Source organism: Lepisma saccharinum, chromosome 21, assembly GCF_977018435.1.
Source record: "Lepisma saccharinum chromosome 21, izLepSacc3.1, whole genome shotgun sequence".
Taxonomy (NCBI): Eukaryota; Metazoa; Arthropoda; class Insecta; order Zygentoma; family Lepismatidae; genus Lepisma; species Lepisma saccharinum.
In genome coordinates this window covers 7,053,984-7,080,665 of record NC_139249.1, presented here as the reverse complement: position 1 = coordinate 7,080,665, position 26,682 = coordinate 7,053,984, and the positions used below count along the sequence as shown (strand labels likewise).

General features: G+C 37.1%; 1 protein-coding gene across 3 annotated transcripts in view; it reads left to right on the top strand.

Moving 5' to 3' along the window:
- The first annotated feature begins 208 nt into the window (after positions 1-208).
- The window catches only part of Vmat (Vesicular monoamine transporter), a 253,365-nt gene continuing 226,891 nt past the window's right edge, over positions 209-26,682 (top strand). For 2 of the 3 annotated variants that reach the window (XM_083143240.1, XM_083143236.1), the window contains exon 1: positions 214-254. In XM_083143240.1, the coding sequence (XP_082999366.1) occupies positions 252-254 (3 nt within the window). In that variant the 5' untranslated portion in view covers positions 214-251. Of the gene's footprint in view, positions 255-8,418; positions 8,537-26,682 lie in introns of all 3 variants that reach the window. The other variant, XM_083143239.1, reaches the window with a different exon arrangement.

Below are 26,682 nucleotides of genomic sequence, written 5' to 3'. Positions count from 1 at the left end.
TTAAAACTGAAGTGTTTTACAAGCAAGGAAAGTGATCACAGTAACTTGAGTTTCTGATAGAAGCACCATGCAAAACTCGAGTCTTTATTATGTGTGTGGTAAGGTGACTAATTTTACAATTCTTCAAAGCGTGTGGCAGTATGCCTTGGGTAAAGGCTGGATGCAGTAATTTTCCCGATTATTAGCCGATAGTGAAAATCATGCAAGTTCGAACACAACAGAAAATTCTGGCTGCACTGTGAAAGTGAATCATGGTAAGTAAAGAGTTTCATTACACTTTTGTTAAAATCCAATTTTGTAGGAGTATCTGTTCATGTCGTGTCGGTTGGTGAAATAGCGAGAGAGAGAGGGGAGTACGGCAAAAGAATATTAATTAACGCCCACCTCACTGTCTTTATATTTACGTACTGTAATCGTAGTGGGCTATGTTTCGGACATATCGTGTACGCGGTAAGAACAGCCCGTGTTCCTGGCTATCACAGCTGTTAACGAGTTGCTGCACCGACTCTTGATCGGGGTACGAGAGAAATGGGGCACGAAACAAAAATACATTCATCGGGCAACCGCAATGACAGCTTTTTATTTTTATTTGTTCAAAACACCGTTGGTTGCACAAATGTTGAATATGTGAAGATTACCCTGGGTGACACAATAAAGCATTAGAAAGAGGAAAGCGCAGGACAGATTCAAGTACAACTTCGAAACATTCCAATTCATGAAGTTGCCAAAGCTTCATTCAAATAAAAATGTTAGTGGCTGGTTCTTTAATATCATGCAAGGTACCCTTGGCCCTCCATACCCCCGCTATAAAGTGGAATAGTTTGCATGGTTTATGAAGATTGTTATGAACGTTTTCTTAGCTCGTGAAGATGTGTTGTAACGAAGTAATGAGTGGTTTTATTTTGTTTGAGTTGGTGTTTAAGTTCACTTTATGCACAGTAAGGCTAATCGGAACTAACATACAGTTTAAAGTGGGATCCGAACCACAATGTGCCTCCACCGGGTATCGAACCCGGGATGATTTTATTTTGTCCTATTTGTTACGTCGTTGTCAACTCCATGTGAAATGAGCTAGATTTTGTATAGTTCATTGCTGTGACGGAGCCAAGGAAAAGTTATTGAGGGGGTCAGTGACATTAAAACGTCTGAAAACACTATATACGATACATACTGTTTTGTGTTTGTCCTTTATGCAGAGTGGAAGTTTACTGCCTAAATTTTATTCTTGATTACGAGTTAACCTCCATATGATTCGTTTTAATAATGGCATTAATTCTTTTTTCATTCGTGGGAGAACTACCGTAAGTTGCGTTGTTTCAAGTGGCCTATTTTCAGTGTTGGGAGACTGGTACAAAATGGTCTAAAATAGTTTTCCCATTTATAATTTCATAATTCATCGTCTTTCTTGAGACTAAAATAGTGATACAAATATTGAAGTTATAACATAATATAAATAACAAAAATAAAATGTTTAGAAGAGTTTAATTTCCTTGTAAAATAAACACAACGTTGGAAGAAAATAGCTTTCTTAAATATTAGAAACAACGAAAGGTACTTAATTGTCCTGCAAGAGAATTGCACTTGACTATATTATATATGCTTTGGAGAAAACATTGACCACCTTCGGTACGTCCATGACTTGACATTTCTCCTTCTCAATAACAAGGATAGCCAAATGAGAACTGAAATCCAGCATCCTGTTTCGAGCAGGATGGTTTTCAAAGGTTCCAAACACGATTTTTTTTTTCACACGCTGCATTAGAAACTGGGATTGTTACAACTAGAGTGTGAACCTCGTGAAATGCCAATTTACACTTTCCGAAAAATCCATTTAGTGGACTACTTTCGTTCCATCTTCGTAACGCTTCAGAGTTTTGGGCAAAATCTGCATTTCACCTTTCAAGGCAATTATATCACAGGAATAAAAATCTGGAAAAGGGTACAGTTATTTGTAGAAGTTATTTGATTTTCATACATCAAAGAGCGAACCAGTACCTAATGATTGAAGAGCGGCAAATCCTAAAAAGTGTTCTTTTACCTGCCCGCGATACAAATAGCACACAAACTGACACCTGTTCCTTCCTCACAATGTATTTTGTTTCATCTGTTATCAATGGGAATACTTGGCCTCTTCCACTTTCTGGCTTATCTTGCTGAGAATAAGTGTGGACATTACGCAGATTAATTTGTTTTTGAACCGTATTGCGAGTACAATTTGCATTTTAAGGTTCAAGTTCAATGCAATTCCGAATAATATCGCCTCATTTTGAAATTAGCTTCAAGAGTTTCAAGAAATTCCCTGTTAAGGCTTGCCCGAGACTCATCATCTCGAAAAGCAAACCTCTGAATAGTAAGAAACCGCGATGCACCCACGACAACTGACATGTTGTATCGGTTTTCTTGAACCACCTTTCAATGTCTTTCACTAATTAGCATTCCACTGACACTCCACTATTAGAATAATTTGCCCGTACCAGAGATGCAACCAGGAATTTTTGTCTGGGGACCAGGATAAACTTACCAATAATAATAATAGTAATAATAATACTAATGACATTATTATTATTATTATTATTATTATTACTAGTGGTAGAATTAGTAGTAGTATCAAAGACGTTATTATCCTCATAAATTACTCAAATAGGGGGTAGAAGTCTGTGCCAAAGCATTTGTTTCGAACAAATGATTTGAAATATTTTTTAACACCGTCAATTGCACATTAGCTAATAATGGAAAACAAGCACACAGACTGCATTTTTGATTCGCAGAAAATGAATGATAAATGCATTCCGAAGATAATTCTTTTTGTACAGTGGGATCCATGAGTATTACAGTGCAAATTGTCCATCACCATGTTCGAGCACTTTATTTGGCCCAGCAAGAGCTTCAATAATTAAAAGAAAACTCAAAACAAGCTGTTGACAACTTCTGCACCAGCATACATAAAAATTAATCGCTAAAAGCGCATAGGATGTAAGAGAAAAAAATAATGAAAATAGTCATGGACAATTTGCACGGTATTACTCATGGATCCCACTGTACAGTGGGATCCATGAGTATTACCGTGCAAATTGTCCATCACCATGTTCGTGGACTTTATTTGACCCAATAAGAGCTTCAAGAATTAAAAGAAAACTCAAAACAAACTGTTGACAACTTCTGCACGAGCATACATAAAAATCCATCACTTAAAAACAGACAGGATGTAAGAGAAAAATTAATGAAAATAGTCATGGACAATTTGCACGGTAATACTCATGGATTCCACTGTACATAGCCTATAACTTTAATGTACAAGATATATGTTACACGTATGCAACATGATAACACTAAATTGTATACGTATTCAAATTTTAATGAATACATATATACAACGCATATTTTTTTAACACATTACATCACAGAAAACAATCACATTGCGAGCGAAGAAAATTTTTGGACCCAATTTTCGCAATTCAAAACAATATTGATTTAATAGGGCGCAAATAATTTCATTAGACGCCTCCATGGCCGTAATCAATCTCATGTCAATTCTGTGGACCCAAAGTATAAATTTTTCCTTAAAAATGCTAATCTTGAAAATTTGTATTGATTTAGGGGTCAAAAAGCGAGCTCCTGATTTTTGCCGACTTTTTAGACATTCTGGATCACTGGGCAGTGCAGAAGTTTTTTTTTTGTGCGTGCGAAAATTTTCGTGTGACGTAGGGGTGACGCTTCCACGTAGTACACCCAATTGTCAACCTTACTTCCACGTAGTACACCCTGTACTCCTTTTTTGCAGACTAACGAGGCTCTGGCGACTGGCTCTATGGCCAGTATAATTCTGTGTGTTGTCCTGTTTTTTGTCCTTGTGTGTGCTGAGTGCCCCTTACAGCCTCAGCTTTTAACGAAAGTCAGAATATTTTAATATTTTAGTAACACGACATTATAACTATGCTATTTTAGTTATGGTAAGGGGCTGGACCCCGTATAATGTGAGAGGTTCAAAATAGCCTAAGTGCGACGCACCCAAAACTTTAAATTCAAATTCGTGTGACGTAGGTCGTCGGAAGCACTCGCAAATTTTAATGAAATGAGTACATTTTCTCCAATTTAGGCTTTCCAAGATTAATTCAACGTCAATTAAGGCGCATGTGGGTAAAATAACTGCAAAAAGTTGCCAATAATCTCAACAGTGTTGTTGTTAGGTGGTGGCATCACATAACCGTTTCGTTGAAAATCCCAGAGAAGCCCTCACTATACTTGAGCCAATGTTCCTCACAATAAAATCCTCTGTTCTAGATTTCTTCCTGCCTGTTCGTTTCATAAACTTAATTGCAATGACGTTTCGTTTTTCTCTCGGAGCTAAATTTTCGCTCCATTTAAAAGGGACTCTCTCTTTAGCATGTTTTGCTCAGTGATTTCTCCACTCTGGTTCTCCAACTTTTCATTCCGCTTCCTTTCATCTTCCATACTTGTGAGTCTCCCCCTTTCTGTCTCTCCTCTTTCTTCTCAGGGAAAGGGAGAAAAAAGAATAAACCACCCTCTTCTCGGCATCGCACTTGTGTGCTTCGCTTCCCCTCGTCTTCTGCAGACTTCCGAACGACTGACATGTTAATTTGGCTTCCCTCCTCTTGAGAAAATTGGTCTGCGGAGCCCTGTAAAAGATGCCCCCGGGTACTTGTCGCCCCGTGCGTGGCCTAATTTCATTCTTTTCATGTTTTTTCTACTTTCCCGCTGGCGATTGCTAGTGACGTTTACCCCCCGACCTTTTGATTTCCATATACCTGCTTCCATCCCCCACGCCCGTCTCCAGCAATGAGCAGACCTAATTCAGCTCGACTGAGCGGCCTTGTCAAGGAAATTGCAGACCCGTGTGTCACCTGAATTAAGAATTAATCCACGGTCTCCTCATACTTTCATGTATATAAAAACTCCTCTTTATGTAATACGCTAAGCGAAGCAGAACCCACGAGAGTATTATAGTATAAAAAATCATACAACACCAATCATACGTGTACAGCACACAAATATCCAGATGACATGGATATCTAGGAATGTCCAGTAGACATCCATTGGATATCCTTCGATATTCATATGCCCATCCAGAGGACATCCATAGGATATCCAGGAAGGATATGATTTAGACATTCTATGGATATATTTGGATATGTTGTGGACATTCTGTGGAATATTTTTTGATGCGTTCTGGGGATTCTGTGCATAATTTGTGGATACGTTTTGGAGATTCTGTGGATCATATTTGGACATTATATGGATCACTTTTGGATATTTTTCGGACATCAGTGCTGTTTGGCTCACGTACACGGGACGTTATCTGGATATACTCTGGACTAGATTCGGACGTTGATGACCTAAAGTATATTTTTTTAAAAAAATACATATAGAATGAACTTAAAATTATTAAAAAATGACGTAAAAGTTTTTTAAACCATCACCGAAAGAGAGGTCATCTTTCCAGGTGGTTGCCAGCTTGGGTTGCAAGTCGAAACTTCAGGAAGGCCTCTTGCGGCCATTTGAGAAACACTACTTTATAGGGAACAGAAGAAGCTTAGAACATCTACGTTTCTAGACACTCAACCGTTAGAAAGTACTTTCTCACCAAGGACGTATTTAGGGGGGTCCAGGGGGTGCGGACCCCCCCGAAAGACTTATCAAGTACTAAAATTAAATAATGAAAAAAATATTCGTTTAGCCTTTGTTGTATAATTTCCTCTAAACTTATTGGAAGACAAGGGTTATATTGGGATCATACGGCTTTGAAGGAAATCAAGGACGTATTAAGGGGGGGAGGTCCAGAGGTCCGGACCGCCCGAAAGACTTACCAAGTAATAAAATTAAGTAATGAAAAAAAATATTAGCATGTGTTGCATAATGGATGGTTATTAATTTCCTCTGAACTTTTTAGAAGGCAAGGATTATATTGGGATCATACGGCTTTGAATAATATTACAAAGAAGATTTATGTACACTACTACTCAATATGCATAAAATATTAATCAGAAACTTACTTTTCTCCAACTACATGTAACATCATTCTTGTTATTCTATAAATATTCAATTATTCATCTATTTCACATTAATTTCATTGCCACAGCACATGTTTTTATGTAAATTATTCCGATCTTAACTACAGGTAAGCTACGTAATGAACATGCGCCTGTTATATCTCTATTCTTATACAGTCTTTTTACCTATTCGTGTAAATATTAATTTATGTATTTTAATTATTATAAATTTGATTTAATATAATTATTTTAATTTAAACATTATTATTATTATTCCTGAGACACTTGGTTCGGACCCCCACCCCCCGTCTCTCACAATTGACGCCTGCGCACTTGCAATCAATGAAAATCAGACTGGAACAGATCTCAAATTAAGACAAATCATGCGTTTGTAGCAATGACCACACGTCATGTACTGTGCTTCTACTGAGGTAGGGGAACCTCTGTTGAAGGACACAAGTTCTGAATATGGTACGCAACAGCGTAAGTTGTTGATTTCCTGCAATTACTTCCAGGAAATACAAACGTTTTCTGCAACAGAAACTATTACCTGTTTGTAGTTCACATTTTTCCACTTAGAGGAGAGTGGGTCTGTTTTAACAGAGCTACAAATTTCTGCTCTGCTGAAATTGTGTTAGTGGTACGAGTTGGTGATTTGCTTGTGCAAATGTGAAAGATATCCGAGTTACGGCTAGCTTTCCTTTCATGGAGGAATGGAGTACATTTTTTGTAAGATATGCAGTTGTAAACATCAGAATTGGGTAAATTACTTTAAACACTAACATTTTATAGTTTCCAAAAGTAAAGTGTTAACGTTACTCTTACTGTGTGATACAGTAAGAACGTTTACCCAAATATCACGTGTTCTGTGCACTGCATGTTATCTCAGTGTAATTTTGTATTTTTGTTATATACCGTGGCGTGCCTTTGACGTTCCTTTTTTTTAAAAAAAAAAATATGGGTCAAATGGGAGTTTATGACCGCCACAAACCCCCTCCTTGGGCACGCCACTGCTCACGGCGATGAGGACAAGTGATGATATGATGGAATTAATGAGGGGGGGATCGCATAACCACATCGAGAACTTCGGTGGGATCAAAAGTCGACCACTCCCAGTGTAACACTTTCAAGTTTAAAACAACACAACACAGCATGTTTCGTCCAGGAAAGTAAATCCTAAAGTTTTGAATTTATCAAAGTAACACAAATTAACATAGCACAGTTACAATTACTCTAGTACTTTCTTTATCTGGCGCCTGAATTTTCAAATTTACTTCTAAAATATTTTAATAATATTTCGAGTTCGCTCACAGACATTTTCGTTACTTTTTTTTTTTAAAAAAAATAACTAGTACAGTATACAGCGTGTAACAAAAGTTCGGGAACACTTTAAAAAATATATTGTAGCCAAACGAGTAGCATTACATGTGACAGAGTACATCATTTCAAAGAGTAAAGTTGTAAGTTTTTTCCTCATTGCAGGTGTTACGTGTAGTTCCATATATCGTCGCTAGGTGGTGTCATAATCAAGATGGCGCTTTCTGGAGCTGAGAAGGCTTTCTGCGTGCTAGAATTTGACAAAACAAAGAGTGCAACGGATGATTTTTTTATGAGGTTATGTAAAGGAGCATATGTCCCTCCTCTTCCACGTGATGTTGTGGAACTCAAAAGGAGAATTGAACAAGTAACAGCCACAGTCTCGGAAGACATGTCGGGCCGTGTGTGGGAAGAGTTTGATTATCGCGTCGTCATTTGTCGGGTCACACATGGTTCCCATATAGTGTGTTTGTAAAGTGAGTGTTGAAAAAAACTTACAACTTTACTCTTTCAAATGATGTTCTTTATTACTTTGTAATGCTACTCGTTTGGCTACAATAATTTCTTTAAAGTGTTCCCGGGCTTTTGTTACACGCTGTATACTATATTTATTCGATTTGGCTTATTTTGGTTCGCTTTTCAACAAATTTTGACTAATTGCAAAGATGAGGATGAGTGATGATGTGATGAATTTGGTGGAGGGACGCTCGCAAAGAACACCCATGCCCAGGACGCGATTCGAACCAGGGACCCCTGGCGGAGAACAGTATATGATTTTGTTTATGTGTTTTCTGTATTTTCGTGGAAAATCAGACACACACAATGCAATTTCGTAAGGATCACTGGGAGCTGACTGATGACTATTTCAATAAGTGTGTCTTAAAAAATGAATTACTTTCAATCCAATCTTGGTTTTAAGGTCTCTTTTCAAGTGTGGTTAATGTTCCTCGAAACAAAAGCCTGACGCCAGAATTATGTTTGCTTTGGTGTACCCCTGGAAATAGATGAATGATCTTGTATTTCCTAGCGAAATTTTTATTGAATGACATAATGACATTACAAATCAATGTTCACACCTACTCATTATTTGCAGGTTTGAGTTTGAAATATGAAGAACACAGATATTCATCAAAGCTTCCCCTGTTTCCACGCCACCTACCACCATCAAGAGACGCACTAACTTATGGCGGCACAAGAGGAACACCAAAAAGGTAAATATTTTATTTTGCATGCTGATGTTACAAAATAAGCGTAATGTTTAATTGAAAATGTTATATTTTAGCTGTAATAACCCTCTAAAACGATAGATGTAAAATTCCCACCCAAATCTATTGAAATGTACAGGGCGAGGCAAAAGTCCAGTACCACCCTTTTAATTTGAAAACTGCTTGACGGAGGACGATGAAACTTCGGATATGGGTAAAGTGGGTGGGGGAACACCAGAGGGGGAACAGTATGCATCATGGTGGCCATCTTGAAAGCGCCATTTTGGAATTACCTCCAGAATTTCGAATGGGAAGAGGGTTACGTGACATCATTTAAGATGCGAGTTTTCTCAGAAATTAGAATATGCATACTGGCCCCATCTGGTGTACCCCACCCCCATTATCCATATCCGAAGTTTCATCGTTCTCCGTCAAGCAGTTTTCAAATTAAAAGGGTGGTGCTGGACATTTGCCTCACCGTGTATATCAAATTCGCATTATTTAAAAGAAAATCATATGCACGAAAAAATTGATCCCGCTTCTTTGTTACGATGATTACCGTAAAGCTCAACGATACTAAAGGTTATAGGTTGGAATCGTCTTAAGACATGATTTTGTCCCGTCATCTTAGCGATCAAGCCAAGATGTAAAACATCCGAAATGGAAACTGGAAAGAAATTGGCGCCCCTCCTGAATTACTTGTTCAGCATCAGGGGTGCCAACTTTTTTTTAAAAAAAAATTGTGTGGGCTCAAACACTTGATTTATAAGTTCACAAAAAAGTCTCGCAATCACGTGTCCTGATATTAATACACATCAACAATGCATCCCTACTTATTTTTTTTTAAATCTGTTATTTACAGATTTCAACAAGCACTGCACAACGAATCACGGTAACAAATATATAGTAATAATAATATCACGACAAATTATTGGGTGGGCTCAAGCCCCACGGGCTCATTATAAGTTGGCGCCACTATTGAGGATATATCTTTAAATACACATAAGCACTACCTGCAACAACTAATCCTTTTGTTTGTCGCGCGTTTTGCGAAAAATGAAGCGGATTGGTCGGTTTTACGGAACTGCTATTGGTATTATACAGCGTGGGTCACAAGTTACGAGGTTTTTTTTGACGGTACATGACTTTTACATGTGGTGTTTGAATTTTTATGCATATTAAATAGGGGAGATTTCTTAACTTGTGTGTGAAAAGCAAGTTTACGTAAATGGCATTATTGACAAAGATTTAACTTAAACAGAGACTTCTCGTGAACGCATGCATCAATTGTGGGAAAAAGGACAACTTGCTCTACGACGACATTCATGAGCATTTCTACATTCTAATTTCTTCATATAGGAGAAGTTTTATTTTACACGAGAGCGCTGAACTAAGCTTATATTGCATTTCTTGGATCTGAAGTGAAAGAAAGTAATAATTATTTTCCCACAATTGATGCATGCGTCACTTCAGATCCAAGAAATGTAATATAAGCTTAGTTCAGCGCTCTTGTGTAAAATAAATACTTCTCCTATATGAAGAAATTAGAATGTAGAAATGCTCATGAATGTCGTCGCAGAGCAAGCTGTCCTTTTTCCCACAATTGACGCATGCGTTCACGAGACGCCTCTTCGACTTAATGTCTTTGTTAATAATTGTTTAACTGTGAAATCCCTTTGTAACTTGTGGTCCACCCGTTGGAGAAAATGACTTACCTACACTTAATACACGTGTAGAAAGAAAACTTCGGCCTGTTCACGGAAATAATGAAAATTCAAGTAGTCTCGTATCGTGCTTTTATAGTTTTTCGCAGAGAGCGATCAAATCGCCGTGCAAAGTACCACGTACGTAATGACCACTCAACAGGCTCTGCATTTCAACAGTCACGATAACAGCATTGTTGTCTTCAAGTGGATACATTGGTGCCAGATAACATCGCTAAACGGAAGAGGACGTGAGATAATTCAAACAATATTGATGGACAAATCTTTATTTCTTGGTTCTCAGCGACAGTACGTGCATATTCGCAGGGGTTACTTATAGGGTGATCCGCAAGTCTGTGTGCTTCTTGGTTTGGATGGGTCAAGATAACTGCTGTAAATTTGGACTTTCAGATCAAATTTTTGGAGAAGCCATAGGTTCAGGCACTGGTTTGGTATTGCATTTTAGTTTAATTGAAATCTTCGTACTTTCTTCCGTCTACACCATTCAGTGCTTCTACTCTTGTGCTCTTTCTCCAGGAGTACTTCCTGCCCTCCAATCAGGAGTTTATCCAGAACTTTTTATTTTGGAAGTGCGAGTTGGTGTTTAGGGAGATGTAAGAATATATTTACAGCCAAAACGACTATAAATTGGGCCTTTTTGAAAAAAATAACGGGCTGAAGAAATTCGGAAAGAAGGAGGGGGGTGATTTGGAGCTGTGTGGATAAATCACTGCCTCTCTCTGATGATTCCGGAAAGACCTTTCCAAAGTATCACCTACAAGGTGTCCACATTAAACCTCCCTCATTTCAAATTACAATTGTGAGGAAACTATTCTATATAGAGCCTTTGGGTTTGCGGCATCACGTAAACCAACTCAAGAAGTTTTTTTTTTTATTTATTTAGGTGCTAGGTAATTAGCAACGATGGCGACAGCACAAGAGAGTGCGCAGTGTCTGGTGTGGTATGCGGAAACGAATTCGCCAATTTCAGTCCAAAGACATTTGAGACGCGCGAGACGCCAGACGTAAAGACAATTAAGGCTTGGTATGACAAGGTCGACAGTGGTTTGAGATCTAGTATCGGCTAGACACCTTAAGGGTTACGAAAGTGGCCTACGTACAAGTGCACTAAATAAAAAAAAAATAGTTGCTTTATATAATGCCTCAAACCGCAAGGCTTCATGTCGAATAGTTTTCTGACAATTGTAATTTGAAATCAGGGAGGTTTAATGTGGACACCCTGTATATATCTGGCCTATGGCCTATTTTTTTCACCACTATATCTTTTTCCTTCATTCGTTTTTTAACCCTTTATCTCCTTTGTTCTATTACCACATCTAAATAATAACAATCATCCTTTGTCTCACATCTTCTTTAGTCTGTACTAATTATTCTGTTGCTAATAATATATTAAAAACTAATTATGTAGTTACAAACACATATATTATAATCACCATAATACAGTAAAACCTCGTTAATTCGGACTCCGATAAGCCGGATTTCACATAAACCGGACAGGCAAAAGGGGAAGAAAAGCATAATGCAAGGTTTTAAATGTGGCTAGAAGTCAACAAGAGAACTTCTAAAGAAAGGCAGTCAACCACTGATGAAATTCTGTTTGCCGCAGACTTTATACTGTACTGTATAATGTATGTAGGCCTATGCCCTTTAAATACACCACAATAAACGTGTTTTGTTTGCTATAAACGGAGTTTTAATGCACTTTCTACTGTGCTTTTAGGTTATTTAAGTTAATCCGGAATTTCGTTAATCCGGTCAACTTATCCCCCCCCCCTTAGTCCGGATTAACGAGGTTTTATTGTAATATTATGTAATTAAATACGTAAAAATAGTTAAGTGTAGTAATAAATAGAGTACTTCAAAATAAAAGCTGTGGATTCATGATTCGGAGAAAACTACAATAAGCACCTACCCCTGAATGTATGCGGGTGGGAACGGGTACTATCAGCCCCCCCCCCCTTTCTTGAGTGAAATTGGTCAACATATTTGAAGTCTGCTGACAAGAAACTGATTTTCCATATATTACACGCTCTTCACTATTTTTCTTTTTCCAAAATTTTTGTCTGTAATTTCATGGTAGGGAACTAACCCATAGAAATTTTATGGTATTATTGAGCTGCAATTATACAGGGTGAGCATATAGTATTTCCCTGATTTCAAACTTCTATTTCAAACTTTGTTGGAAATGGTATCTTAACTCATAATGTTTTATCATCAGTACACTTCGACATGTGCTCTCTTTGTTTCCCTTAGAACATCTAGGCGATACTCAATTTCTCTCCATGTCTTTGCCAACATCTCTTCCGTCACCGTCTCTATAGCATCCCGTATTCATATCTGAAGAGTTTGCATATCAGAAACTGGTGAACTAAACACTGTGTCCTTAACGTAACCTCATAAAAAAAATCAAGAGGGGTTATGTCCGGCGAACGCAGTGGCCATGATATGGGAGCGTCTCTACCGATCCATCTGTCTGGAAAGGTGTCATGCAAGAACTGGCGAACAGTTAACTCCCAGTGTTGCGGTGCACAATCTTGTTGAAACATTACCCATGGTTAAAATTCCTGTAACTGAGGCGCAACGTAAAAAAAAAAAAATATATAATCAGGGAAATACTTTATGCTCACCCTGTACAATGAAACTTTTAAAATATATTGCAAACTTTATGAGCAGAGTGGGAGGTAATTGCAGTAGTTCAGATAATGCCCTACTGAGTGACCGGGCAGATGTGGAACTGAACTTTTACAACAGCTAGTAGTAGCGGCGATTTGGTGCCAAAACTAAGGGGGGGGGGCAGTTTACTATCTCCTGGTAGACAAGGCTTAGCATTAAGAGTTATACGCGTCCCTAACCACCGCCCCTGACAGCTACATACCTTGAAGGATTGGTCTGTATTGCATTTGAGTGAACTCGGTCAATACGTTTGAAGATGACAGCCAAATAATTTACCTTGTGTTGGGAGCGCACTAATTTCTGTTAATGTTTTTAAATCTCTATTCAGATTATAGTGTGATTTGTGATAATACTGGGACGAGAAATGATGAGGCCCCTCAGGCAGATTTGGCTACACTTAAAACTAGCTCAAGATGTGCATATGAGCTTATTGCTCAAGTGTGGTACTCTGTCTAATCCAAGATTTTTGTAAAAATGCCCTCGGGAATTTCCCGTGAAATGATGAGCCCCCTCAGATTGATTTGCCTACACTTACAAAAACTACATCTGTCAGATTGTTGTCCATAAGCTTGTCAAAAATAAGCCCCTCTTGATATTTTTTTGGCTACACCTAAAACTAAGCCAAGATGCTCATAAGAGCTACCCACATACACCCACACCCACCCACACCCACACATATTTACTTCCGGTCCACTTCCTGTTTAAGTTCAGAGAGTTAATATGTTACCTGGAATATGCTCAATATTTTAATTGGACACCAGGCTCAACTTGCATATCTAGTACTAAGACAATGTAATATGCAGAGGTTTTCTAGAATTGCTCTGTGACTCTCTCATTTCTTACATCATAAACATATGATTTTTCACCTATAAGAATAACACTACATATAGTGTCATCAGGGAGTGTATCGTGGAATTCACAGATAATTTTAATGTTTGTCCTGTCATTAACCACAACTTGTTTCCTTTTTGAGGTGTTGATGACAAACATGGGTCTCTGTGCTTTGAATTCATCTGGTGTGTAATACATGTCAGTATTGCCAGTAGTGACCCTTTTGTATGCTGTAAATGCCTCATATAATTTAAGGAAATCATCTTTGGACATGTTTAAATTATAATTTTCTCTAGGAAACACCTCATTTCTGCCATTTTTAAGATATATGTTCTTGATGTTGCAGCTATCAAACTTACTTGAATTTTTTTCCTGATTATTGTGTCTTCCAGTCTGAAACAGTACCACCACAAAATCTGGCATGTCATATTGTATACTGGAGAATGAGTTTGTAGCATCAAATTCATAATAGGTACCAGTGGCAGGCTTCTGCACACATTGATATGTATAAAATTGTAAAGGCACCTGTGGATTTTTTTAGGATATCTGCTTTATATTTAAGAGCATAACTGGCTTCATATTCAACAACTGGAATTCTTAGCTCCATAGTCTGAATAATGCACTTGCCCTCATCAGGTAGGGTATTAGGCAGAGCTTCCCCAGTGGAGTTTAATGTACTGTACCTCATCAAAGCATTATTATCATTGGCAGCTCTTCTAAATGTGATTCTTAAACCACCCTTCCACATAATATCTTTGTAATCTGAGAAGAATCCTGGCAACAGGCGCATAGGAAACAGCACTGTGTGGCTCTTGGATAATATTTTATCACCAGCCTCAAATCCACCTATTTTGTAGTATGATGCCTCGGTCTTGGATAATTTTAGTGTGGCCAAAGCTGTAGACGTAATGCCGGGGTAATCTACTCTGTTTATAACAACACCATGTTTTCTGATCTCAATTTCAGAGAACAGATGTGGCACAAAATTGTCCACCAATCTTATATTTGAATTTGCCGGATAATCTGTACCATCGAGCTTTACAACATCAAATTTAATGTATAGATCTGCTCTGTGGGGGTGTATAAAGCTATCCCCTACATCAAGATCAACCTCAATCTCTGTGTTGGGTTGATTTAAATTTGCAAAGGTCCTCCTGTTTGGGGGGAATGATTGTAGCTCATAACTCTCAATATTTTCCATTTTTTTTGTATGTATTTTTATTTAAATATTAATTTCTATGATTGCAGTTGTTGTGGCTTCAGCAAAATCAACTAATTCTTCTTTTTCATTTGTGACCATCAACTCAATATAATCTATTCTATTATGGCACACAGGAAAATATAATGTTGGGGATGGAGTGTAGATGATTGGCTCCATAAATTCAGAGTTAGGTTTGAATGTTGCAATGATGCCAGTTTGTTTGTGAGTGCCTATGCCATTTGATTTGGTGATCATACCCTCGGCCACATTACAGTGAATATTTAGAGTCTCTATGGCTAAGAATTTAGGTATATTAATAGCAGTGTGTTTGATGGCTGGTTCAAGTTTTGTGTTGTTCTCAAAGCCTAACAGCTCTCCTATAGTACCCAGATCCACTGTTTCTGTAGCAGACACAATCTCTACTCTGTGAGTGACAGAATTTTGAGTTAACACTATACCTCTAGGTAACTGAGCATTTACAGTAGATAGATTATATTGCCCTGGAGTGATAACAATTTTTTGATCACCAACTGCAATTGTGTTGTTGTGGTGTGTAATATTAGGGATCAAGTACATGCCATAAAATGCTCTGAGAGCTATTGTTTTGGGATACACTATATCATCATGTAATCTGAGTTTCAATATTGAATTTTGGCTGGTGAGATGAAATACCCCCATGATGCTTCAGATACCACAGGGCTTTTTGAAAATCTTCAATTGATGGTTTATTTATTTGAGACAGATATCTAAGAACAGATAAACACAGATGTCCACAATTAACATCTTTGAAATTTTGAACACGGGCATTATTGTAATAAAGATTAGTTGATTTTAGATATTTTACTAAATTTTCAGGTGGAACACCTCCAAATGAATCAAACACAAATGCCTCATCTTTTAAATATTTAAGATAACAGATCCAGTGAGTGCCCTGATTTTTGTACTTATCCAAATTAACTATGCCACACTCTTTGTTGAGTGGTTGTTCTGGTAATGAATCAGACATGTACACACCTCTAAAATTTTTGATGCCTAGTGGCTTGATTAAAGCTTCAATATCTTGGTTTGTAAGCGGCTCTTGTTTTTTTAAACTTATTCATGGCTCTCTTAACACCTTTGCCTTGTTTCTCCATGGCCAGATTATGGCGCTTCAATTCATCTAATTCTGCCTTATTCTTTTTGGCATCTATTACTGTTTTTGCTATGGCAGCTGATCCCCCAGCCAAGCTCCCAACAGCACCAAGTGCTGCTAAGATGGCCGGGATTGTAAATATGAAGCCCCCTGTATGCAATTTTTTCCTAGATTGCTGTAATTTTTTTAATTGGGGGGTACTAAGTAACAATTTCATACCATGGCCCTTGGCAAGACAAGAATTTTTTTTGTTGCGCTGCTTTTTGGTTAAAAGACTATCAATAGTTTTAAGAGATTTAAGACCTGCATAAGGTATCTGATACATAACACCCTTGGCCTTCATCCTAGGTTTATTATATACATATTCACAACCCCCACCCCAGTTTTTGTTTGGTGTTCATAGCTATGGTGGTCCCCAATGCTGCTATTCTCTCACTCAAAGAAGCATCTTTGCTTACAAATCTACCAAATGCAGCCTCTTCTAATTTCTTGTCTGCAACATGTCGCCTATCAAGATCAAAATGTGTGTTGTATGCTATGTCATGGTCTCTATAAGCAGCATCTAGGGGATTAACACCAGGGTCCCCTCTGTTTAATCTATGGTCCAATTTTGTGCCTGGACCACAATACTGATAGCCTGGAATGTGTAGTTCAAATGGCAGCTTGTTTATAATGTCATTAACCAGCCCCCGACCCTCAGAGATATTCCAAAATTTAGGTGGTAGAGTATTAATAATTTTTATAAGATATCCAATGCCCTTAGTGTCATTCACTATAAAATTAGACAATTTGGTGCTTATCATGTCCATAATTCCAACCTTTTCATTGTAAAAATTGTGGTTGCCAGCATTTTCTTCCCCAGCTATGACCAGCAACCTATCTACAAGTTTCCTGACATCATCAACCCACACAAATTCTTTAGGTAGGGTGTTGTATTGTTTGATTCCACTACCAGTCTTGATCTGTGACCATATGGGCTTGATTAAGTTGTTGTATTTTGCTCCACTGCTAGACTTGACTCTTTTTTGTGTGGGATCATTGTTCTGGTATAGAGCATCTGATTTTATTAATATTTCTTTGTAGTGCTCATAATCTTGATCTGTATAGCTGCCAGGCCTTTTCCGAGTCATCAGTTCCCACAATCCAGGTGTGCCAGGGTACTTAACAAAAGCACCTCTTTCTCCAAGATGAGATTCTGAATATACAATCAGATCATCTCCCATAAATGTTACTCTGAAATTGCCAATTCTATGTATGATGCTACCATCACGCTCTGTGTCAGCATATAAACCAAAAACCTCATCTTTGTTGTCTTTAGGTGTGCTTAAATATTTCTGAGCAAGAAGACCCAATTCAATAGGATCCTGAGTAGCTTCAATTCTTCGAGGAGCAACAGGACTAGGTGTATGAATACTAGAAAGTGGGGTGATTGGATAATCTAATATGTTCCTAGCAGCTACAGGTACAAGCTCTGTGATCAAATTTTGATTTTGCTCTGTAACAGTTTTGATATTTTTACCTAATTCACTAATAGCATCAATAATAGGCTGTTCTGTTTGCTTGTGTTGTTCATAGATTCCTCGGTTCTCTGATTTCCATCCTTTAAATCTTTTTACAAGATAATCTCTTAATTTAAGATCATCAATAATTGGCCTTTTCATGGTTATTTATATATGTTTCAATGTCTAGAAAATTGTTAATTTTATTTCTGTATTTGCCACTATTGGGTTTCCTTGTCATATCAATTGTGACAAACCCATAACTGTCTTGATTCCAGCACCTACTGCAAAACTTGGAAAAATCATTGTAGCTCAAGTCCCCACCTACATATTCATCATGTATGTGTTTGAGGTTGGTATGATCTTGATGAAACACACATATAAAATTGCTGTTGTCTCGGATCAGCTGCTTCGGTATTTTAGAAAAAGTCTGTGCCAGGTAGAAGCAATCAATGTTTTTGTGCCGCCCCTGTGTAAAGAAATTTCTAACCTTGTTTTGATTATTCAGTATAATGTCATCAAACACAACAACAGAGTTATCAAGACAATCATGAAGTGGCTTAACATCTGGTTCAAAAGTGGTTATATCCAGTCCATCATATAGCTTCATCAGCTGCTGATATTTTAATTGTTCCAAGCTCTTAGAGAAAACATACAAGTGCCTGTTTTTCCAGTCTAACCAGTTGGGTGCCAATAAAAAATTATCAATCATTAGTGTAGTTTTACCACAAGCCGATGGCCCAACAATAAGACATCTAATATTATCAGGCAGCAGCTTGTCATTTCTCTTAATCTGCTGTTCGGGCTCGGGTAGTCTTTTTATAACATCCCAGGTTTTCATAGTATCACTTTGTCTGCCTCGATCCAGCTGTGTTCTGGGAGTCCTAGCCATTTGACAAGTATCTTGTTGCCTTTTCTGCGGATGATTTTTTCTATGAGATATGTGTCAGGCTGCTTAGTTTTGCTGAGTTCTTCTTCATAGAACCGGCCTTTGAGAATTTCTCCTCGGTGATCTTTTATTATATATGTGTATCGGGTCCCAGGTTTAACTTGAACCACTGTAAATAATTCAGTGCTCCAGTTTCTTGTAAAGCCTCTTTTGAATAAGTGCTTATATTTGCTGATTCTTACTTGATCACCTACATTGTATTTGGCTTTTCTTGTTGTTGGCTGGTATCTAGGATAATAAACAGTCCTGATCAATTTTTGCTCATCAGAGGAAGTTACCTCAGAGGGTTTCATGTTGATTGTGGAATGGACCGAGTTGTTATATTTATGTAGAAGTTCTGGTAGGATTGTAAGCCATTTATAATTACCTTGGAGGGTAAATTGTTTATACATATGATTTTTTAGGGTTTTGTTGAATCTTTCTACAATAGAGGCCTTGAGATCACTGTAACTCGAGTAATGTTGTATCGACTGGCTTTTAATAAATTGTTGGAACACAGAATTATAGAATTCTTTGCCATTATCTGTTTGCAGATAGCGCGGTGATCTTCCACTCTGATTGATGATTGTCCTGAAGGCTTCTGTAACACATTTTCCAGTCTTGGATTTGAGTGGCACAGCCCAGGCAAATTTTGAAAATGTATCTATGACAGTGAGTAGATACTTGCAGCCCTTGTTGATCTTGTCTAAGTTTTTCAGCTGTCCACTTGCCATCTCAACCAAGTCACACTGCCATAAATCATCTATGCCTTTTGTAACCACTGGCAGTCTCTTATAATTATGTCTGGCTTGTCTGTGTAATTCATCAACAATAATTTGTCTAGACATAGTATGTAAACAAGAATATTGCAACTATAGGGTGTTCAGCAGCTGATACTACAGGATTTTCTAAATACAGTTTGTCTCCTATTTGTATATTAAATTCCAGAGAGCCATCATCTTCAGCATAAGATGTCTCTAATGTATTGGGATCTGTAAAATCTTCTAACTCTACACTGGTGATTTTTGCTTTGTTATCAGCATTTGTTATTGATAAGGTAGGGTAGTGGTGTGCCTGTGGTTGTAGCCAATATTTGATCTTGATTGGTCTCAGTGTGCCCCCAACAAAAAACTGGTAATAAAATTGTGCAGGGGACAGCATATATATTTTGCCGCCTGGTGTAAATGGTGAATCATATTCTTTGTTGGGGATACTGTACAATTCAAGAATTACTGTATGTTTAGGATTCTCGATTAGGTCAGTTATTTCTTTTTCTGCTGTGAGCAATCTACTTGCTACAGATTCAAGGTGCTCATTGATAGTCCTAACAACATCATCATGGCCTGGCTTGATCTTTATGTCCACAACAAGTTTCTTGTATTGTTGCACAATTTCTTGAAGCTGGGTAGCAAAAACAGACAAAGCATTTGCTTGATTGGATTCCATGCTTCCTAGCTGTTGCTTGATGTTGGCTACAATTTGCTGTAAATTTTCAACAACTGCCAATTTTGAATTTTGAGCTGTAAGATCATGGACTTATCTTCTGATATCCTCAAACAAGGCATGCAATTCATTAATATGTTGATTAGTTGGTAGAGTGGACACTGTCTGAGTAAGTTGTTTGATCTCTGTCTGGATATTCTTGATATCTTCTGATTTCAATATGCGATTCACAGCTCTCTTAATATTTTTAAGTTCCTGTGATGTAGGCAGATTTGCTACAGTATTTTGCAAAGATTCAAGTGCCAATTTCACATTATTTAATTCAGAAGCATCAGCCACACTTTGCATAGCATCTTGAAGCAGGGTTATGTCTGCCTGAGTAGGTGTTGATTGTTGTAAAATTTCAAGTTTTGTTTGGATATCATCGATCAAGTGATGAAAATGAGATAGCTCAGATTCAGTGTTGAGGTTTTCAAGTTTTGTGATCTGTTGCTGGACACTGACAAGGGTGTCTACAATACCAGGCAGGCGAGATTCTAGAGATTCTTGTACATTTGTCAGATCACTTTGCACTGCTGCTATGGTACCTTCAAGATGAGTTATGGTACTCTGAATTTTTCCAAAATCTTCATATGTCTCAAGTTGCAGCTTGATGTTGGCAACACTACGAGTTATAGCACTCAAAGCATCAGAAGATGGCAAGTTGTTCATAAAATTTTCAAGTGTCTCAATTTTTTCTTTAACCTCGGCTATGGCATTGTTTAGAGGGCCCAGATTAGGAATCTCCAGTGATTGAATCTGTTCCTTTAGAGTGGAAATCACTAGATCAAAATCTTCTTGTGATTTTATGCTTTTGACAATTGTTTGGAGCTGTGCCTGGACATTATTAATCTGCTCTTCCAATTGTTGTTTCAATTGCTCAGAGTTGTTAGCCTGAGTCTTAAATTTGGCTTGAATAGCTGTTACAGCTTCCTCTAAACTTTGAAAATTATCCAATGTGGCCAAATCAGTATATTTCTGAAGCAATGATTTGAGTTCTGAATCAATTTTAAGAAGAGGGTCCATGCATTGTGATTGTAAATTTGTAATTTCTAGTTGAAGACTGGCATTGAGTGTGGTTTGTAAAGCTTGTAAATCACTTCTTAATTTTTTGACTCTGACATCAAGCATCAGAATCTCATCACTGTGATCTTCATGTCTTGTATGGCCAAATATATCATTAGGCATTTTGATTTAGTGGTTATTTATTATTGAATATCTAATTCTTAATTCTATAAAAAAAGGTATAAGCTTGTCATAGGATCCCGGGACCTCAATATATAAGCAGTCACCAGCAGAAACAGTATATACAGTGCCAGAAATCATGTTTGAGTGCTTAATTCTATAAATATTTCTCCCTATTGAAATCTTGACATTACCTTCGGGAGTTGTAATAAATTGTAATTGACCACCTACAGGTAATTGGTAATGATTTAAATTATTGTTAAATATGTACAATGTTTTACCTGTTTCATCATCAACATCTGTAAGTATGCTGTTCAGATGAATAATTAACAAAGCACTTAGTTTAGATATTATATCAGAAGAGGGTGCTGGTGTTGGCAGGTCCATGATAGCCTGCTTTTTGAACCCAAATAAGTTCATAGGCATGTTTATTTATTTCAAATCATGCTCTGTAATTGGGCATTGATTACCATTTTTCAAATCACAATGACCCCATGGTAGAGTATGTATGCCACATGACAAAATGCATCTCTTATCATCATGTGGGTCCAGAGCCACTTTTCTTACAACATTTGTAGTCAACAAGTGATCTTTACTCTGAATTCTGCATTCTGATGTTCTGATTGAACTCTGTGATTTGAGGCAATTTTTGTAATCTTCAAATTGGAGCTCTTTGTCTACAGTTACTCTGCCAATGCCCTTGGCTTTTTTTTTGCAACAGCACCACTACATGTTTCAAAGCTGTACATCTTGGCCCTTAACCCAGCAAATGCCACAATAACATCACCAAGTGTCTCATCTTTTAACTTGCCAGGCACCTTTTTGTTGTGGGGTTGAATCTTTGTATGTTCACTGGTATCAAAATATTCAAGCAATGCAGGCTGTGATATATCTTGATAGACATCTTCTGTCTGAATATCAAGAATAAAACTATCTGTGTCCATGTACATCAATTTTACACAATCACCATAAATAGGCTTCAACACATCATAATACAATTTTAACATGTGTAATTTGGCCAATTCCAATATCACAGCCCCTACATAAATAGGCTTATCAAACTTAATCTTTGTTTTTTTCATGTTGAAGAGTGCCATATTTTCATCATAAATTCTTCTATAATTAAAATTAGGCTTTGCAATCAATTTTTTGCTCAGGCTGGGGTCAGTAATTAATTTAACATCAGTATGTTTTCTGACATTTTCTATGGTTTTGCCATACACTGAATTTACCATCAATTTAAACAAGGTCTTATCAAATTGGCTCATTGCAGATGTTCGAAGCTCTGTGTTTGTATCAATATATGGCTTCAACCATCTTGAGTGCCTGAACCTTAAGACTTTGCCAACTTTGGTTACTTGAACACCATGATGCATCAGGAACTGGAGGTTTTTATAATATATGACATAATCCTGTTTTGGCTCAAGAGTCATCATGAGCTTCTTCTGTTTAGAGCCAGGTGAACACTTAACCTCAGGAATTGGGGGCAGATCAGAAAATGTGTCGTGTAAATTATCAGGAATTGTCAGATCAACCTCTAAGAACAGGCCATAGTTACTGTCATCAAAATCCTTAAGATCTTCAATATTGAAATCTTCAACCCACTCAAGCACTGCATATGGCAGTTTATCCATCATAGCATAGCCATACAGGCTGTTGGCATCTACATACAGTATATAATTTGATGGCAGTGCTGGATCATAATTGGGAATATATTTGTTATTTGCTCTGGCATATCTCTGACAGCATTGCACCATGCCTCCTCTTATACATTGCTCCATAAACAGATACATGTCTTGATCTTGGATCAGATCCAATTGCATTTTAGTGTTTAAAAACATTGCAGACCATGCTAGGCCTGGAGCACTGTAGAAATACATTGGATCCAGCTTATAATTTTGCATGGAAGATTTTCTAAATGCCTGAAGTATATCAGCTAAGAGAGTGACATCAAGTTTTAAATATGCCTTGTGATAATCACCAAATGTCTGGCATTTTAAATTGTTCCACATCAACTGGGCATGGTGATAATCTTCATCAGTGATTCCAGATGCTCTGAGTTTGCTGTAGAACTCTTGTTGTGATGGCAGAGCACACTCATCAAACTTAGAAAAGTCAGTAACATAATCATATGGATATACACCCTTCCGCCTAATTAATTTCAGGTCCTGATTTGGAAACAAAGCACATGTGATTTTGAATTGATCATCAGATAATTGACTGGCCAATGTAGCCAGGCTAGCCGATAAAATTCTGTAGGAATCAAGAAATCTTAAGTGAATGGGAACACCATTAACTTTAATTATCTTGCTAATGGCAATATATTTCTCATTATTTTCTGCTAAAATATTTAAATTCTGCTTGTCAAACCCCTCGTACCTGATCAAATGATGAAAATCATAATTGGATGCACCATGGCAAAATATAGGGATAAATTTTGGTCTCTGGATCTTAATATTACAGCTATTACACAGGGCCATTAAGAATTTACCATCTGTATGGGAATGGTGATGCACCTTGATATTTGTATCTGAAAATTCAGAATCACATACCGGGCATTTTTCTGCATTGTTGAAATCTTCAATCTGATCCTCTGTTAAAGGCAACATAGGTTTTGATTTTAATAAGATATTAGATGCTATGTTATGGCACTCATTTTCTATTCTATGTGCAAATTCTTTGATGGCATCTGGTCCCATGTATAAATGTTCTTTGCTAACAACACCATCCTGTACAATCACATAATAAAAACTAGAAGGTTCATGTAACTGGTATGGTGTAATTGAAGATTCATCAGGATCTTGGCTACATAATGCAAGGGGTTTGAGGTTTGATTCAAAATCACAGACTATATATGCTGGGTGTTCTAACAAGGCTTCAAATTTTTTGAATTTGGCATTTTCACTTGGATTAGGCATCACCATATGAACAGGTTTATGGTTGCCACAGTATTTTAAATGTTCAATTAACTTGTTTTTAGCAATTTCTGTATTCTGTTCACAAACACCATTCACCATTTTTCTACCATCAAATACAGTTAAACATCTTCTACACAACTTGAATATTGTCTTAGATTTGTCTAGTTGTTTTCTGACTAAAGCTTCAAGACTGTGTATCAAAGTGTAATGATATGTGCCATCCTTTTCAATTAAGAGTAGATCAATCGGAACAGCAGAATCATCATCAAGTGTACTGATTCTGAGAGGTGCTATCAAGCAATTGCCACGGCCAGTAGAACAAATAAATACATTAATAGATAATTGTTTACCATTGATATCCCTGGCCTTTTTTTCAAATTTATCAATATTCTGAACTGACATTGGATATTTTAAGCCCTCCATTGCTTCATCAAAATCATGTTCATGCTGTTTATAATAACTTATTCTCTCAGGATGATCTAAAACTGGAAACAAAGCAGCTAAAATACACCACAGAAAGCATTTCTCATCATTATTTTTTATGTTAACCACGGCTTTTTTGTTTTTAATATTATCAGGTAAAGACACATATGTGGAACCTTGTAATGGGCTGAATTCAGAAATATTAACATAGAGCTTGTGTGGAGTTCCGCATAGGCTCCATCCTGATTCTTTTGCTGCAAATTCAGAGTGTTTAATATTCAATTGATCTATCAAACTGCTTATTATTTTGTCTGAATTTGTATTTGAATATATAGCTACAGTTTCTGTTATGTGGGGCTGTGTAAATTTGGTGCCATTTGATTTCTTATATTGTGTAAACAATTTGAGGGACAGCTTATAAGAGCCATTTTGTGCATTTAGAATTGCCTGCACATCAGGATTTATACTGTTCAAAAAATTCTAAATGTCACATCTTGGCTCTGATATAAAACGGTGATCCCTAAGTTGGCCAGCAAAACTGCTATGGATGGTTACATAGCGTGGCTGCTTTGCTGCTCTAGCATTAACAGGTGTTTCAAGCTTCCTTTTCAGACCAGATGTAGATGGTTGTGGGGGCAATGTTGATGACTGTGCAGAACAAGTACCCTTATGTTTATATGTGAAATATTCCATGCTATATTTTCTATGGCATTTAGGGCATATTTTTGTGAGAATTCTGCATTTTTCTGGATCACAATTCTTTTGGTGCCTAGCCCAATTGGGGCTGGATATATTCTTATTGCATTGATTACAATATTTTTGATTTGGCATTTTTGTTGTTGGTTTATTATATAAAATTTCTTGGGGTTCAAATCAAAACTCTATACTTAATAAAAAATATCAGTTGGGTTCAGCAGTGTGCTTTGTATATTTAGTGTGTGTATGTGTGTTAATATTTTTGGCTTTGGTATTTATATAAAATTTCTTGGGGTTCAAATCAAAACTCTATACTTAATAAACCTATGACAGGTTGTATAAAGCTTATAGCCTACATGCACAAAGGTAGAATAAGTACAGAAGCACTGCCCTAGCACAAATGCATGTCTACACAGGCATGTCCTAGAAAAACAATAACCTAATACCATGTGTCATGTGTAACAAATTGGGGCAGATATAAACCCTTTGTTCAATATATTACAAATATGTTTGATATGAATAATAAAAAATTCTGTATATTAAATCAAATAGATTTGTAATTCAATTTATATAAATTTGCAATATTTTTGTGTTTAAAAAATATGAGAAGCACTGCAACAACACACCCTTACTCTTCAACAACTCTCACAATACTGGCTGATATGTTTTTTTGACCTTTTAATAGGTCTGGACATCGGCATAATGGGAACCTGCACCTTGACTTGCAGTATCATTAACAGGCATCGCTAATCTTATTTATTTACAAAATATTGGGGGGTTACATCATCAGTTTTATGTTCTCTCTGCAACTGTCGCAAGAGAGTGCATTTCTTGTGTTCCCAAAAAATCCCAAACATACATACAAAGGACATCACAGGACATTACGTGGAGCCTTACGGCACCAGAGTGTCGACTAAATCGGAAATAACCCGATGTCGAGTCGAACGGTCCGGCGCTTGCCGAATCTGCTGCAGGCCTTGAAGTAGGGTAATCAGCCCTGTCAGGATGTCCGGTTGACACGTCCTTTCCCATTGCACAAATATTTATTGTTATTAATTATCTTTTCTCTGGTGCAAATGTTTATTGTTTTTTAATATTAATGTCTGTAATTTACCTATCACTGATAATGTCAGGATAGTGACTAACCTGTATATATTTATCTTGTTAAGAGCTGTTGCCATGGCAATTACGAGTGTCTTTTGTCTTGACTTAGGAGTTTGGACTGGGTTTTTGAAATATAATGATCAAGTTGAATTGTAAGAAGATGAATTTGTTTGAGTGACATGGATTATATGTTAGAAATATAAGTATTTAGTTTGCAAAGAAGTAAAATAGACTTCCTTTTCTTAGTGCAAACTTAACTTTGATTTTTATTTTGGTTTGAACAAGGAAGATAGATATTACCCCATACCCTGAGAGGCATCACGTGTATGCTTTCGAGTCTTTCATGTGAACTTATT